The 12,500-nt window shown below is 43.2% G+C and overlaps 3 protein-coding genes across 3 annotated transcripts in view; 2 read left to right on the forward strand and 1 right to left on the reverse strand.

The window, feature by feature from the left end:
* Positions 1-6,603: 6,603 nt before the first annotated feature.
* On the forward strand, positions 6,604-7,686 carry LOC134192453 (double-stranded RNA-specific editase B2-like). Its single transcript, XM_062661191.1, has one exon. The coding sequence runs from the start codon at positions 6,604-6,606 to the stop codon at positions 7,684-7,686; it is 1,083 nt and encodes a 360-aa protein (XP_062517175.1).
* A 485-nt stretch (positions 7,687-8,171) lies between these two features.
* On the forward strand, positions 8,172-9,384 carry LOC134192068 (coiled-coil domain-containing protein 124-like). The gene is made up of 2 exons (XM_062660748.1): positions 8,172-8,408; positions 8,737-9,384. The coding sequence occupies exons 1-2, from the start codon at positions 8,241-8,243 to the stop codon at positions 9,226-9,228; spliced, it is 660 nt and encodes a 219-aa protein (XP_062516732.1). The 5' UTR covers positions 8,172-8,240; the 3' UTR covers positions 9,229-9,384.
* Positions 9,385-9,770: 386 nt separating this feature from the next.
* LOC134191945 (beta-mannosidase-like) overlaps positions 9,771-12,500 on the reverse strand; it is a 13,967-nt gene continuing 11,237 nt past the window's right edge. The window contains exons 23-26 of the mRNA XM_062660598.1: positions 10,581-10,722; positions 10,332-10,518; positions 10,006-10,107; positions 9,771-9,943 (exon numbers count right to left, since the gene is read on the reverse strand). Coding sequence (XP_062516582.1) covers positions 9,916-9,943; positions 10,006-10,107; positions 10,332-10,518; positions 10,581-10,722 — 459 coding nt within the window. The 3' untranslated portion in view covers positions 9,771-9,915. The remainder of the gene's footprint in view (positions 9,944-10,005; positions 10,108-10,331; positions 10,519-10,580; positions 10,723-12,500) is intronic.

Genomic DNA, 12,500 nt, shown 5'->3' on the forward strand with positions numbered 1-12,500 from the left:
CCCGATAAAAACTATAACTAAAAATTCAAAACAAATTAATTAATATCTAATACAAACACAAATAGAGCTCATTAATTAAATTAAAGACGCAAATATTTTACTATTCGAACTAGGAAAGCGTTTTGAGTGATAAAGACGGAGAGCATCACGTCTCTGTAGAGCAGTGAACACAATGTTTCTCTAGGCCAATCACAATGCAATAGACTTTTGACACTACAGACACAATGCATTAGCTTTGTAGCATTTTTTAGCCGAGCAGCGGTTCAAGCACTTGTTTCAGCATTGATGGCACACCATACGCCAACGGACAAGGTCGATGTATACATATTATACTAACATCTGCGTTAGAATCAGTTGAAACGTATGTCACGCTATGGTCCCCACCATAACTGGTCCGGGGACCGGTTGTGGCTGCCTTAACTGGTCCCCATGCAGACCAGTCGTGCATGGTATAGACGTAAGTGGTCCAAGACGCTATTAACCCTAACCCTATTAACTTAAACTCTAACTTTTGTCTAGAGCCCATGCATGCAGTCATGGCTAGGACCAGTTGTCGCGTGCCATTAGGTAAAGACCCCAAGATTGAGCCCAACACCAAGAGTCTAAGACTAGACGCGAAGAGAAAACATAAGACAGAAGGCAAAAACAGTCAAACACTTCGTGCCATACACTACACCTAAAATAGAAAGAATTCGCATGTGATTGGATGATGACCGCACGGGCACCAAAAAAATTCTTTACACATACGAGTCCCCGTTTCACTCGACAGGTTCAGTTTTCAAAAACAAGTCGACACGGACATCCGCGGTCGCCCAGCTGGCTACTCGTGTTGTCTAACCTTTATATATATATATATATATATACGACTTTGGATCACACAAGTCTATCAGGTACGTAGATTTCAGTCATATATGTAGTCCGTCGGCCAACCCCCCAAAAGACGCTTCTATACGAAGTTGCGTAGCCCCCCAAGCCCGGGGAAGTTTTGATAACTCTAAAAGATAAAGCAGTATGAGAGAACTCCAACTGCACTTGTTTGCCTCTCTAGACCGGGGCCGTTAGGTAGCTGCATGTCAACAAAATTTAGGGGCGTGGCACACAGTCAGTAGAGCGAGCTTGCTAACTCTGTAGTCGACAGAGCACTCAAAACGGGTAAAAACGCATCATGCAAACTACTGAGGCATAAAGCATCCATTGTGAACATGTTAGCTCGTAGCATTAGCCAAATAGCTTACGATATAATATCACACGTGATCACATGACACGCGATGACGAAACCTTTTGAGTTGTGCGTCTGTCAACTTTTCTAGAGACCTAAACTAAACCAGATTGCTCATTAGCAGTTCAACTTCTATTGCGGTGGCAGTAGAACAAACTGTAAGCAAACAGAAAGCAGTACCAATGCGAATTAGGCTGCCAACAGAAAGCCTAGATGTCCAGGCAAGCAGGCATCACGTAGAATGAAAGCGATGCACAGCTACCTTATTGTGGACTGTGAAACGGTGTCTGCTGTTCTTCTACGAATGGAAATCAACCGTCTTTCTGCAGTACTCTTGCCCAACCTCAGGTCTCAGACACGTGGCCTCATAACCTCGTCGGTTTGTCATTTGGCTGCCTTCATAAGAGTCCAAATTATTTTCTGAACGTGTGCGAAACAAGTAACACGCCAGACAGACGACGATCTGCGTTTATTTACGTAACCTCGTGTAAAGAATTGTGATGCGGGGGCGTAATGACTACTTCCGGTACCGTGATCGAAGTCTATGATGTACAGTACAGTACAAGCATTCACTGCCAGATTGTGGTTTAGATGTATTTCCAGTTAGCAATCTAGAAGTAAGAGCTTTCGCCTAACTACGTTAGTTTATGTGTGAGCAAACTACTTGTTGTCTCCTTTCGACCAAGTGTTCTTACTCAGCTTTCAACTCAGCTTTCAACGGTATCAGTGGTAAAGTTGTCAACTGAACAGTTATATATCAAACCAAACGTCAGAGATTTATTGTTGCATTATTGTTGACCTTGACAGATGTCAAATTCTAAATCATTTTGCAGTTTTGTTTTGAATATCATCAGGTGTCTTTGCAGAGGGCAAAGACAGCGAAAATTGACTCTGAGCACTGCCTGTGCCATATTCGTCATGATGTTACCGATCCTCTCACGGCTCTTACACAAACCAGTTGGAGAACGTTGCAACAAGCAGCAAGCACTCGCCTAGACAATGTCTTTACGGTTCTACATAATCTTGCACAAATGAATCGAAACCGATAGGAGCTTATCACAGACAATGCTCTACCAAGCATACACAAACAAAAAGGCTTTAGACAAACTTCAGTGCAGCCGAGATGTTAGCATCTTTGAAAGTAGTATAGTAGCAGAGTCGCTTAGTATTCTTAGCGAATCAACAAACTGTAATGGAGTCGGAACTGGTCACGTCTGCTACTGTACCCCAAGAGATTCTTCTGAGAAAAGTAGCTCTGTCGTTGCATGACGAAGGCAAACGCAACACACAAACAGAAGAATATGAAGACGACCAAGACCTGCATTTAACGCCAGAAGTGACGGCAGATGTTTCGATATACCGGCAACTATCGTGTTTCTCACGGGTACAAAAAATCGTCGCCGCTTCATCAATTTGACTCAAGTAGAAAGAAGTTTCGGGAGAGAGCTTTGCTTAGCCTTGCCAGGATACCATGCGTTCACAGGCTGTGATACAACCGGCGCCTTCGCAGGTAAAGGCAAAGTTGCACCACCGGAACTTCTAAACAAGAATGAGTCGCTTTGCACTGCTATTCAGCCAATTGGAAAAGCTTTGACAGTAACATGGATGTATTGTCTAAGAAATGTCAACCTTACGTTTGTAAGATCTACGGTTACATGACGTCGCCACCGACATTAATAGTGTGAGGTATTCCTTATTCTGTGCACGAGCTGCAGAATCAGCACAGCTTCCTCCTACTCAAGACGCTCTGAAGATGCATATCAAACGAGCAAATTATCAGACTGGTGTATGGCGACGTGCAATGGAAGCTAATCCTGATATACCATCTTTCCACAATCAAGGTTGGCAGATTGGTGATGACAATGAGTTAGTACCTATTGAATGGACAACGAAGCCACTGGCACCTGTTGACGTTTTGAAACTGATCAGTTGCAGCTGTAAAAGCTGGGTGCAGCTCTAATTAGCTAAGCGTTGCTTTTGCCAGCGAAGCTGCTTGCCATGTACAGATGTGTGCCAATGCGACAATTGCGAAAACCCAATTCCACGTGAAGTTTTTCAGCCTGCTTCCACTATAGCATCTGCAAATGAGTTTGAAGCTGATAATTTTGATGCATACGCTAGTGACAAACATGATGAGTAGGTGGCTCTTTACATTTTATTGGTTATTAATTAATTAATTAAGTGTAGGTTCTCTATGAAATCATTAGTCCACTAAATAATGACTAAAATAATTCTGAGCGATCTAGTACAGCCTTAAATTTAGGCACTTTATGTCAGTAACGCTTACAACCTGCTTTCGATGGTCTTATGTTAATTATTGTACACTTGTACTAATGTCTACTAGATAGTTAGTAGATAGTATTACAAATACATGCCCTACATCCGGGAGTTTGTCACGACTTGTGAGGTATTTACTGTCTTTCCGAACGCTCAGGGTCACGTTACTGTTGCAAGACAGTCAAACGCAGCAGCACAAGTGTAACAACAGTGCAGGAGTTTTCTTTCATCAACATAACTATTGGCAATGTGAGAAATACTATCTGGAGACCGCTCTGCATTACCTCCAGCTCTAGAAAAGACAGCTGCACTAGTTTAAGCATTCGCGTGATATAGCTAGTGTCTATAAAGCTTATGCATGGAACCACGTTCGTCTTTTACTCTCAGTTCACTGTTGCTGCGAATTTGCGTGGGCGTGGCCTTAGTCAATCTAGTCGTTCTTGTTACTCAGAAACGGCCTCGTTCCAAGATGGCAAACAATCGCAAATACACTTGCATGGTTTCTCTTCGGGTATTGCAACTACGGAAACTTCCCCGGGTTTGGGGGGCTACGCAACTTGTCGCTTTCTAGTGTTGGCTGACGGACTATAATGTATGAATTCACTGCATGCCATTCACACAATGACACATGACGTAACTCTAGCTAGGGACCCATACCGCACAGTCCGAGCCAGTGGCGCAATCATCAACGAGAAAGAAAGTCGATTGGCTATGAAATTGGTAGGAAACCCGCGGTATTGTAGCAACTATAAACCATGAGCATCATTGTGCGATCAGGCAAAGCCAACCTGAGACTGTCTTTTCCGTCAAAAAAGCTCGATGCGCAAAATTTTGTTTCTGCCTTAACTAGTTAACGTTTAGTTAGGAGATTCTAGAAGTTCATTCCGCAATCCGTCGCTGCCATAATTAATTAGGAGACTCATAGGTCTGTATCAAACATATAGCAAAAGTTTGTCAAACGAGAGGTAAGGCCGGTTCACAATATACGACGGAGAGCTGTCCGTCACGATCCGTCCACATCCAAGGCGCCGCTCAAGACGGGGACGGATTGCTTGATGGAGCGTTGACGGACGGATAGAATCCATTCTATTTTCTCCTGCTCCGTGGGAGGTTGACGTACCACAACAGAAAATGATTAGGTACTGTCCCCAATTAGTGAAGCGCAAAACGAGGATGACGTAATCATGCAGCGCTGGTAGCTTCGTACCAGACCCTCTCGCGCCGTCGTGCCCGGTTCTCGTATAACACGACGACGCCGGAGAGGGTCTGGGATCATACCGCCTTCTTTACTTTCTTCACCTAGTGTCACCTCACGTCATCTAAGTGTCACCCACATCACCAACGTCAACACTTTCGTGCTCTTAGTTAATTATGAATCTATCCTTCCATCAAAGTTATGCTAGCTGTGATATCCGATTGCGTACATTCACTGTTTATATTTCGTTCCTGTACATCTGCATGAGAAGAGATTCATTTTGCTGCATGGAAAGAGATTCATTCACAGAGGGAGCTCGATCCTGAGTTCGATTTACGTTAGCTGAAGCTGTGAGGTCCGATGTGATTCGATCAGCAGTCTAGGTAGCTTGGACTAGGGATGCACTAGGCGCCGCTCTATTACTGTGCTAGGCTACGAGAACAATACGAATCGGGAAGCTCGAGTACGATTCGCGAACACTAGGAGCCTGGCAGAACATGCCGTCAGACACGGTGTTGACTTCCGCTCTAGAGTCTCTTGGAGAGGAAGTCCTCTTTCCCAGAGAGGTTGGTAAATACGTAGAGCTTGCGTAGTGACAGGATACCAACACTGAAAGGAAACAAATAGAGTACGAATGGAAGGTCAAGTCTGTCGCAAGACATTCCGTGTGACACATGAGAATAACTATTACACTAATCGTATTAGTAGCCCGAGGCTTGGTGACATACGAGCTAAGTTGATATCATCTAATAGCATAAACGGTAGGCGGTATGATCACATCACAGACCCTCTCCGGCGTTGTCGTGTTATAGGGGAACCGGGCACGACGGCGCAAGAGGGTCTGGTACGAGGCTACAGCGCGGGAATGGTATAATTATCGGAACGGAATGTACATATATTATGTACACGAATGTACGCTGTCCGTCACGTCTTCGCGTCACATATTGTGAACCAGCCTACATGTATTTATAGATTCTAGTTTCGCAATCTAAAACAAAAGGAAAGTTCAAGAGAAGCTGAAACTTACTAATTAAGAAACAATCAATCGCTTCTAATAACGCGAAGAGGGACTTGTCTCGGTCACTGATTGTTGTGTTGTAGAGCGCCACTTACCCGGACTCCACTTGTCCAGACTCCACCGATATCCGAACAGTTCTGAGCTCATATCGGCTTCTTAGTTATTCAAACAAAATCGGCGGCACACAAAATCAAAATCGCGAAATCAAAGCCACCGCACAAACAAAAATCAGTAAGTTCAAGAATTCAGACTTTTTATACTCTTGTTATAACAATTGCATTATTGATATGCTACAGACATTGGATAATAATCAGCCAACAACGCTTCATACCAGTTAGACCGGGACAGATCACTCACTATCCAGACACCCTCTGGTACCAACCATGCAGTCTGGTTAAGTGGTGCTCTACTCTAACCATTTCAATTTTGTCTACGTACAACTTATTACGTAATACTGAAGTAACGACGGAAGCACAGAAGCAACTCTTGTCACTACAATCCTTATCCATAAGATCCATAACTGGGTACGCGAGGCTACAGCCGCACTCACATAGTTCCATTTTCCGGGACGAGATTGTTGTTGTACCTTCAGCTCCAATCGGCTCTTCTGCGATCATCTACACAAATGGAAAGGTTTGCATGTACATTTGCAATTGGCTTTGAGGTTTAATTAATTAAGTTGACTACGCACGCCATGCATGCACTCAACGCATGACTGCATGCGTTCACTCTAGTCTAGATAAAGTGAAAATTTGTGTGGTGTGACGGATTGATTAAAGCTGCGCGATGACATGTGACAATGATCACTACATCTAGTACAGATGACTAGATCAGTAGATGATCCGTCACTCGTTAGCATTGCTTTCTTCGATCACTCTGATTGTGCTGCATTATATGTATACGTCTAGGAATTACTCACCGAGTCAGGCAACCAGAAGAACTGGGGGGATTGAAGCATACCGAGATCTATCTTTACCTCGACAAGAATCTGCTAGGCTAGAAGCAACTGATGTCAAGAACTTTGTGACTCTCTGTGGGACAAAATTTAGAGCTCTTGATGAAAGTGAATGTTTTCCAAAAGAGTTGGCTGAAACTAATCATCGAATTTTATCAGCGTTTATAATGACATCACAAGGTGTTGCACGTGACCCAAAGGTGGTTGCTCTGGCGACAGGAACGAAGTGCATTTTGGAAAAATACCTCACCGAATCACGCGATGGTTCAACAATCAACGACTGTCATGCTGAAATTGTCTGTAGGCGTGCACTCATTCGTTTTCTCTACTCACAGCTTCTCAAAGCACTAGAGTCGAACGAGCCTGATGAGTCAATATTTGAACGAAAATTGAAAGATACGTTTGTACTACGAGAAGGCATTCATTTTCATCTCTACATTAGCAGGTCTCCATGTGGAGACTCACTTTATAGAAAATCTCCTGGTCATCTTCGTGTGAAGGAAGAAAGAATACCAAACACAGTCAAACTCAGTGGCTCCGCAAAGCATCACGGTTTTACGTGTACAATGTCATGCAGTGATAAACTCCTTCGTTGGAATGTGTTAGGTATTCAAGGAGCTCTACTGAGTAACTTTATCTCTCCCATCTACTGCACAAGTATTATTATTGGTGATCAGTTCCAAAGTAAGCGCATGAAGCGTGCCGTGTCTGAGAGACTATTTGGTACATCAGATAGTCTGCAACCCCAATTGTACGACGGCACTATGCTGGAAGCTCAAAAGGCCATTCGTGCCCAACTCTCGAAAAACAAACCACAAAAAGCTTCCAAACGAAAAGCTTCCAAATGGAGTGTCAACTGGGTGAAAGATTTTGATTTTGAAATAGTCAAAGCAAGAACAGGTAAACCGTTTGCTGCAAAAATGTCTCGCCTGTGTAAATGCAAACTAGCAGAACAGTTTGTAAAAGTATGGGAAAAAGTTTATGGAAAACAAGGTAATAGAGAACATACTGATACTCTGTAGCTACACTTTGGCTTCATGCGTTGTCTTTTGTCTGTCTAGATTCAATTCCCCAGACATACAAAAAAGCTAAGCAGAAAGCTGTGATGTATCAACTTGCCAATAGTGACATGCACAGACGGTTATCAGAGTCTAAGTATGGTAGATGGATTCCTAGACCAGATCAATGTGACTCATTCAGACTCGTTTGATATATATTGCCAAAAATTAAATAGAATTACCTTTGTATCATGTCAGCACTTCTTTACACAAAATTTTACACGTGTGACATTTTAGTGCAGTATATCATTTTTAGTATTAGTGGTAACCAGTACATGTATTTACGTGTACACGTAGATATTGGTTAGTTAACATTAGCCACAACGTACCAAGAGTATGAACTAAAATACAGTCGACTTAAAACCTGCATTTGAACGTACCTGTAGTATCCCTACATCTCATTCAGCTACACATACGGTATGCAGACACACCACAACTTGTCTGCGCATTAGATCTGGAGTACGAGGCCAATCCCGTATGTAACTTTCAGTGCGTCGTGCAATACAGCAGGTTTCGTAATGCCTAAACGGTTAAAAGGAACTAACTCAAAATCAGAAGAGGCAAGAGCGCGTCGTGATGCAGCTAAAGCGGAAGCACAATGTAAGAAAGAGAAAGAGAAAGAAGACGCGTACTGGAGACAGTTTGAAGAACAAGACGCTGACTACCACAAAAAGCAAAAGAGGAAAGTAAGTCCAACTGACTGTTGCGTACATTGCTTTATCTCGTTGAACTCGAGCTTGTAAACTAGTCTGTTGAAAGTTGAATGAAAAACTATGACGTTGCTTGTAGTCACTACCGCACTAACGCGCGTAGGTACATTGTAGTCCCGGATATTCAAACAATAATTCGTATAATATTTAAAAATAATATCTGTACACATGTATTTAGTGTTATACTCATCAACCCTACTTACCCAGATTGTCCACAAACATTCTGTTTGTGACCTGAACAACTACACAACTTTTAGATGTAGTAGGAGTGTCCAGCATGCGTTGCCTTTCTGGTCGTTTCTAGGCCGAACGTGCACAGAAGCGTCAAGAAACTGTTGAAAGGAAACGCGAGTCTGCATCTCTGCTGGCCGAAGAAGAAGCACAATTGAAAGGCAAACCACAAGCAGTAAAGGTGACGAGGGCCGACATTGCAAGAGCCCAACTAGAAGCTCCAAAAGAACAACCAAGCGCCACTGCACACAACGATCCTCTCGAAGAGAACCCAAATCAAGCTGTAGCCGAATTCCTTGCTGCTGAGGGAGGCATCGAGGCTCGCTCAGTTGAAGACGCCATTGCTGTGTTGAGAGTGAAAGAGCCAGACATTGAGAGGCATCCAGAGCGAAGACTGAAAGCCAGTTATGCTGCATTTGAAGAAAGGCGGATGGCAGAGCTTAAGGATGAGAATCCGACGTTACGGATGTCACAACTCAAGCAGCTGCTGAGGAAGGAGTGGATGAAGTCGTCAGAGAATCCGATGAACCAAGTGCATCAGTCGTATAACATGAAAGTGGAGTGAGAGAAGGGTGTAGATGTATTAAGAGTTAGTGTATAGAAGGGAATGTATTGGTGTACTAGATGTGGGTGTGGCTTTAATGTAATTGTGAGAAATTGATTAAGTTGTCAGTGCGTTTGTATGGAAAACAATGTATCAGTGGTGTGTATACACATGGAATTCAGACAACAGAATAACTATCCATCCTGTTATGGTGTGGACATACATACATACATACACACTCAGACACACACACACACACACACACACACACACACAAACACACACACACACACACACAAACACACACACACACACACACACACACACACACATGGCATGTCCACCGCTTTGTGATGACTCTCATTGTCTCTTGTGCTATACATACTAACATATTTACATAAATACATACATACATACATACATACATACATACATACATACATACATACATACACACATACCTACATACATACACACATACATACATACATACATACATACATACATACATACATACATACCGTAGAAGGTGAACTATTGGCAGATCATATCACACCATTCAACTTACTAAGCCTTCTATTGAGCGTTAGAGACACTAGCACTTGACTTCAACAACTTACATGACAACACATGGTAAAACTCATAACAATCAGTTACTGACCATGTTGCAGTCAGTCCAGTAAAAGGCAGCCATCGATGCATCATACATCACATCTTGTATGTGTCGGCCACACTCCTAATTACACCAACAGCATGTCTGACATAGTTATCAGTGCAACGTGATTGGAAGTGTTCAACCTGATCTCGAGACTCTTCTGGAAGTCATCCACTTTGAATGGTTTCCATGCAGTGAATGTCATCTCTTGTGGTCGACCAGGGACCAATAAAAAGCCATTGTCACTGAAATCCCAATATACATACATACGTATATGTATACATGTACACACACACACACACACACACACACACACACACACACACACACACACACACACACACACACACACACACACACACACACACAGACAGACAGACAGACAGACAGACACAGACACAGACACACACACACACACACACACACACACACACACACACACACACACACACACAGTTTGCGTGTCTACCTGAAGTATCCCACTACGTTTGTCTGGAGGTACACAAACGGAGCCATGACGTCAGATTTAATAGTAAACGTTGCCTCATTCGCCCTCGACTGTGCAACACTGGACACATTAATATTTGCCTTCTGCAGAGCAACATCCGTAAATCCAGTGAAGTAAAAGACATTTGTTGCAGATGGGAGTGATTGCCCTGTTGGTATAGTCGAGTCACTTTTACATTTCAGGTTACATACATATACATACAGCACTAACCAGTTTCAGTGAGTGAGAGTGCAAGGACGACTTCGGATGGCTTTTTGCCTTGAGTAATTTTCTCAACCGAATTAGTCCACACTTGACCGGCACCAAGTGGATCAAACTTCACTTCTGTAGTGAAACTGTGAGAGATTTCACCCTGTAGAAATGGTAGAGCATAAAACACTGACAAGCAGAAAGATGTGCAAGCAGGCAGGGAGGCAGGGAGGCAGACAGACAGACAGACAAGCAGACAAACACACATACATTTTTTCATACATACATACCTACATACATACATACATACATACCTACATACATACATACATACATACAGACAGACAGAGAGTTGGCATCCTTGATGAGACTGGGCTGCCAAATGCCTTTGGCTTCTGGTCAGTGTGACTGTGGGAAAGAATTAGACTCAGATGGATACCACCTAATAACATGTAAGACTGGAGCGGCCCGGTAATCAGCCATAACAACATGGTTTCAGCATGGTCAGACTGTTTGAGTCAACTGCAATTCCATCACGTAAAAGAACCCAGAGGAAGGTATGTCAATTCTGAAGACAGATCAGACATAGTCGTAGTTGATTTGGCATCGGGAGTGGATCTTGAATTGGATATTGCTCTAGCGCATCCCTGGAGTAATGAAATAAAAGGTTTATCAGCTGCAACTCAGAGAGCAGCGGCAACCAGAAGAGAAAATCTGAAGATCAAAAAGTACGACCAGGAACTCTTGCCTGGAGGTTGTTGACCAACATTTGTGCCTATAGCCTTCAAACATTTTGGTTGTTGGGAAGAGAAAGCTGAAGACTATTTGAAGAAACTGTTACAGCTATCAAGAGACGAAGACGGAAAGCCAAATGCATTAACCTTCAAGACATACTGGAGATCTGTGTTTTCTGTGTGTCTACAACAATCAAATGCTAGAGTGATTGACAGAAAAATAAAGAAGATTGTTTCAAGAGACAGCCACATAAACATAAATAGTTGTAGGTACAGTAGAACCAAGCCCTATTGGCTTGGGTAGTATTTAGTTGCTTTGCTTAGATGGTGTATAATAGTTCAATGTTTGTATTGACAGACAGACAGACAGACAAACAGGCAAACAAACAAGCAAACAAATGAGGCATGCAGACAGACAGACGACAGACAGACAAACAAACAGACAGACAAGCAGACAGATAAAGCATGCAGACAGACAAACAGACAGACAAACAGACAGACAGACAGCGAAAGCTAACAGACAGTCTGCTCAGGTCTGAAGTCAGTGAAAGAATTGACTCAGCTACTTGTCCAAAAGAAGTATCGCGTTTGAGGCCAATTCAAGGAAGAGGGGCGGGAGCATGGCTAGATGCCATCCCGAACTCACAAAGGTTTGCACTAAAACCAAAAGAATTTCAGTTAGCGACCTTTTTGAGACTGGGATTGCCGGTAGACTCCTCAAAATGGATTACAAGATGCGATTGTGGGAAAGACCTGGATTCTGAGGGATACCATCTCATGACGTGTAAGACTGGAGGAGGTCCTGTCTGGACCCATAATACCATTGTAGGTATTGGTCCGAATGTTTGAGCCAGTTACACATAAACCACAAGAAAGAGCCCAGAGAAAGGTACTGTGATTGCGAGGATTGACCTGACATAGCGATCATGGATCCAGTAACCGGAACAGACGTTGAACTAGATGTGTCTTTGGTCCACCCATGGTGTGCCAATATCTTGTCAAGAGCAGCCCGAGAAGACGGGGCAGCAGCGGTAAGAAGGGAAGAGAGGAAAGTCGAGAAATACCAGTCAACGGTCCTGCCGGGTAGACTATGCCTCAACTTCGTGCCTCTAGTTATGAAACACTTCGGTCGTTGGGGGAGACAAGCACAATCATTCCTGTCTCAAATATCTCAACAAAGTAAAAACATCGACCTTGGTAACAGTGA

The sequence above is a fragment of the Corticium candelabrum genome, chromosome 16, assembly GCF_963422355.1.
Source record: "Corticium candelabrum chromosome 16, ooCorCand1.1, whole genome shotgun sequence".
In the NCBI taxonomy this organism is placed as follows: Eukaryota; Metazoa; Porifera; class Homoscleromorpha; order Homosclerophorida; family Plakinidae; genus Corticium; species Corticium candelabrum.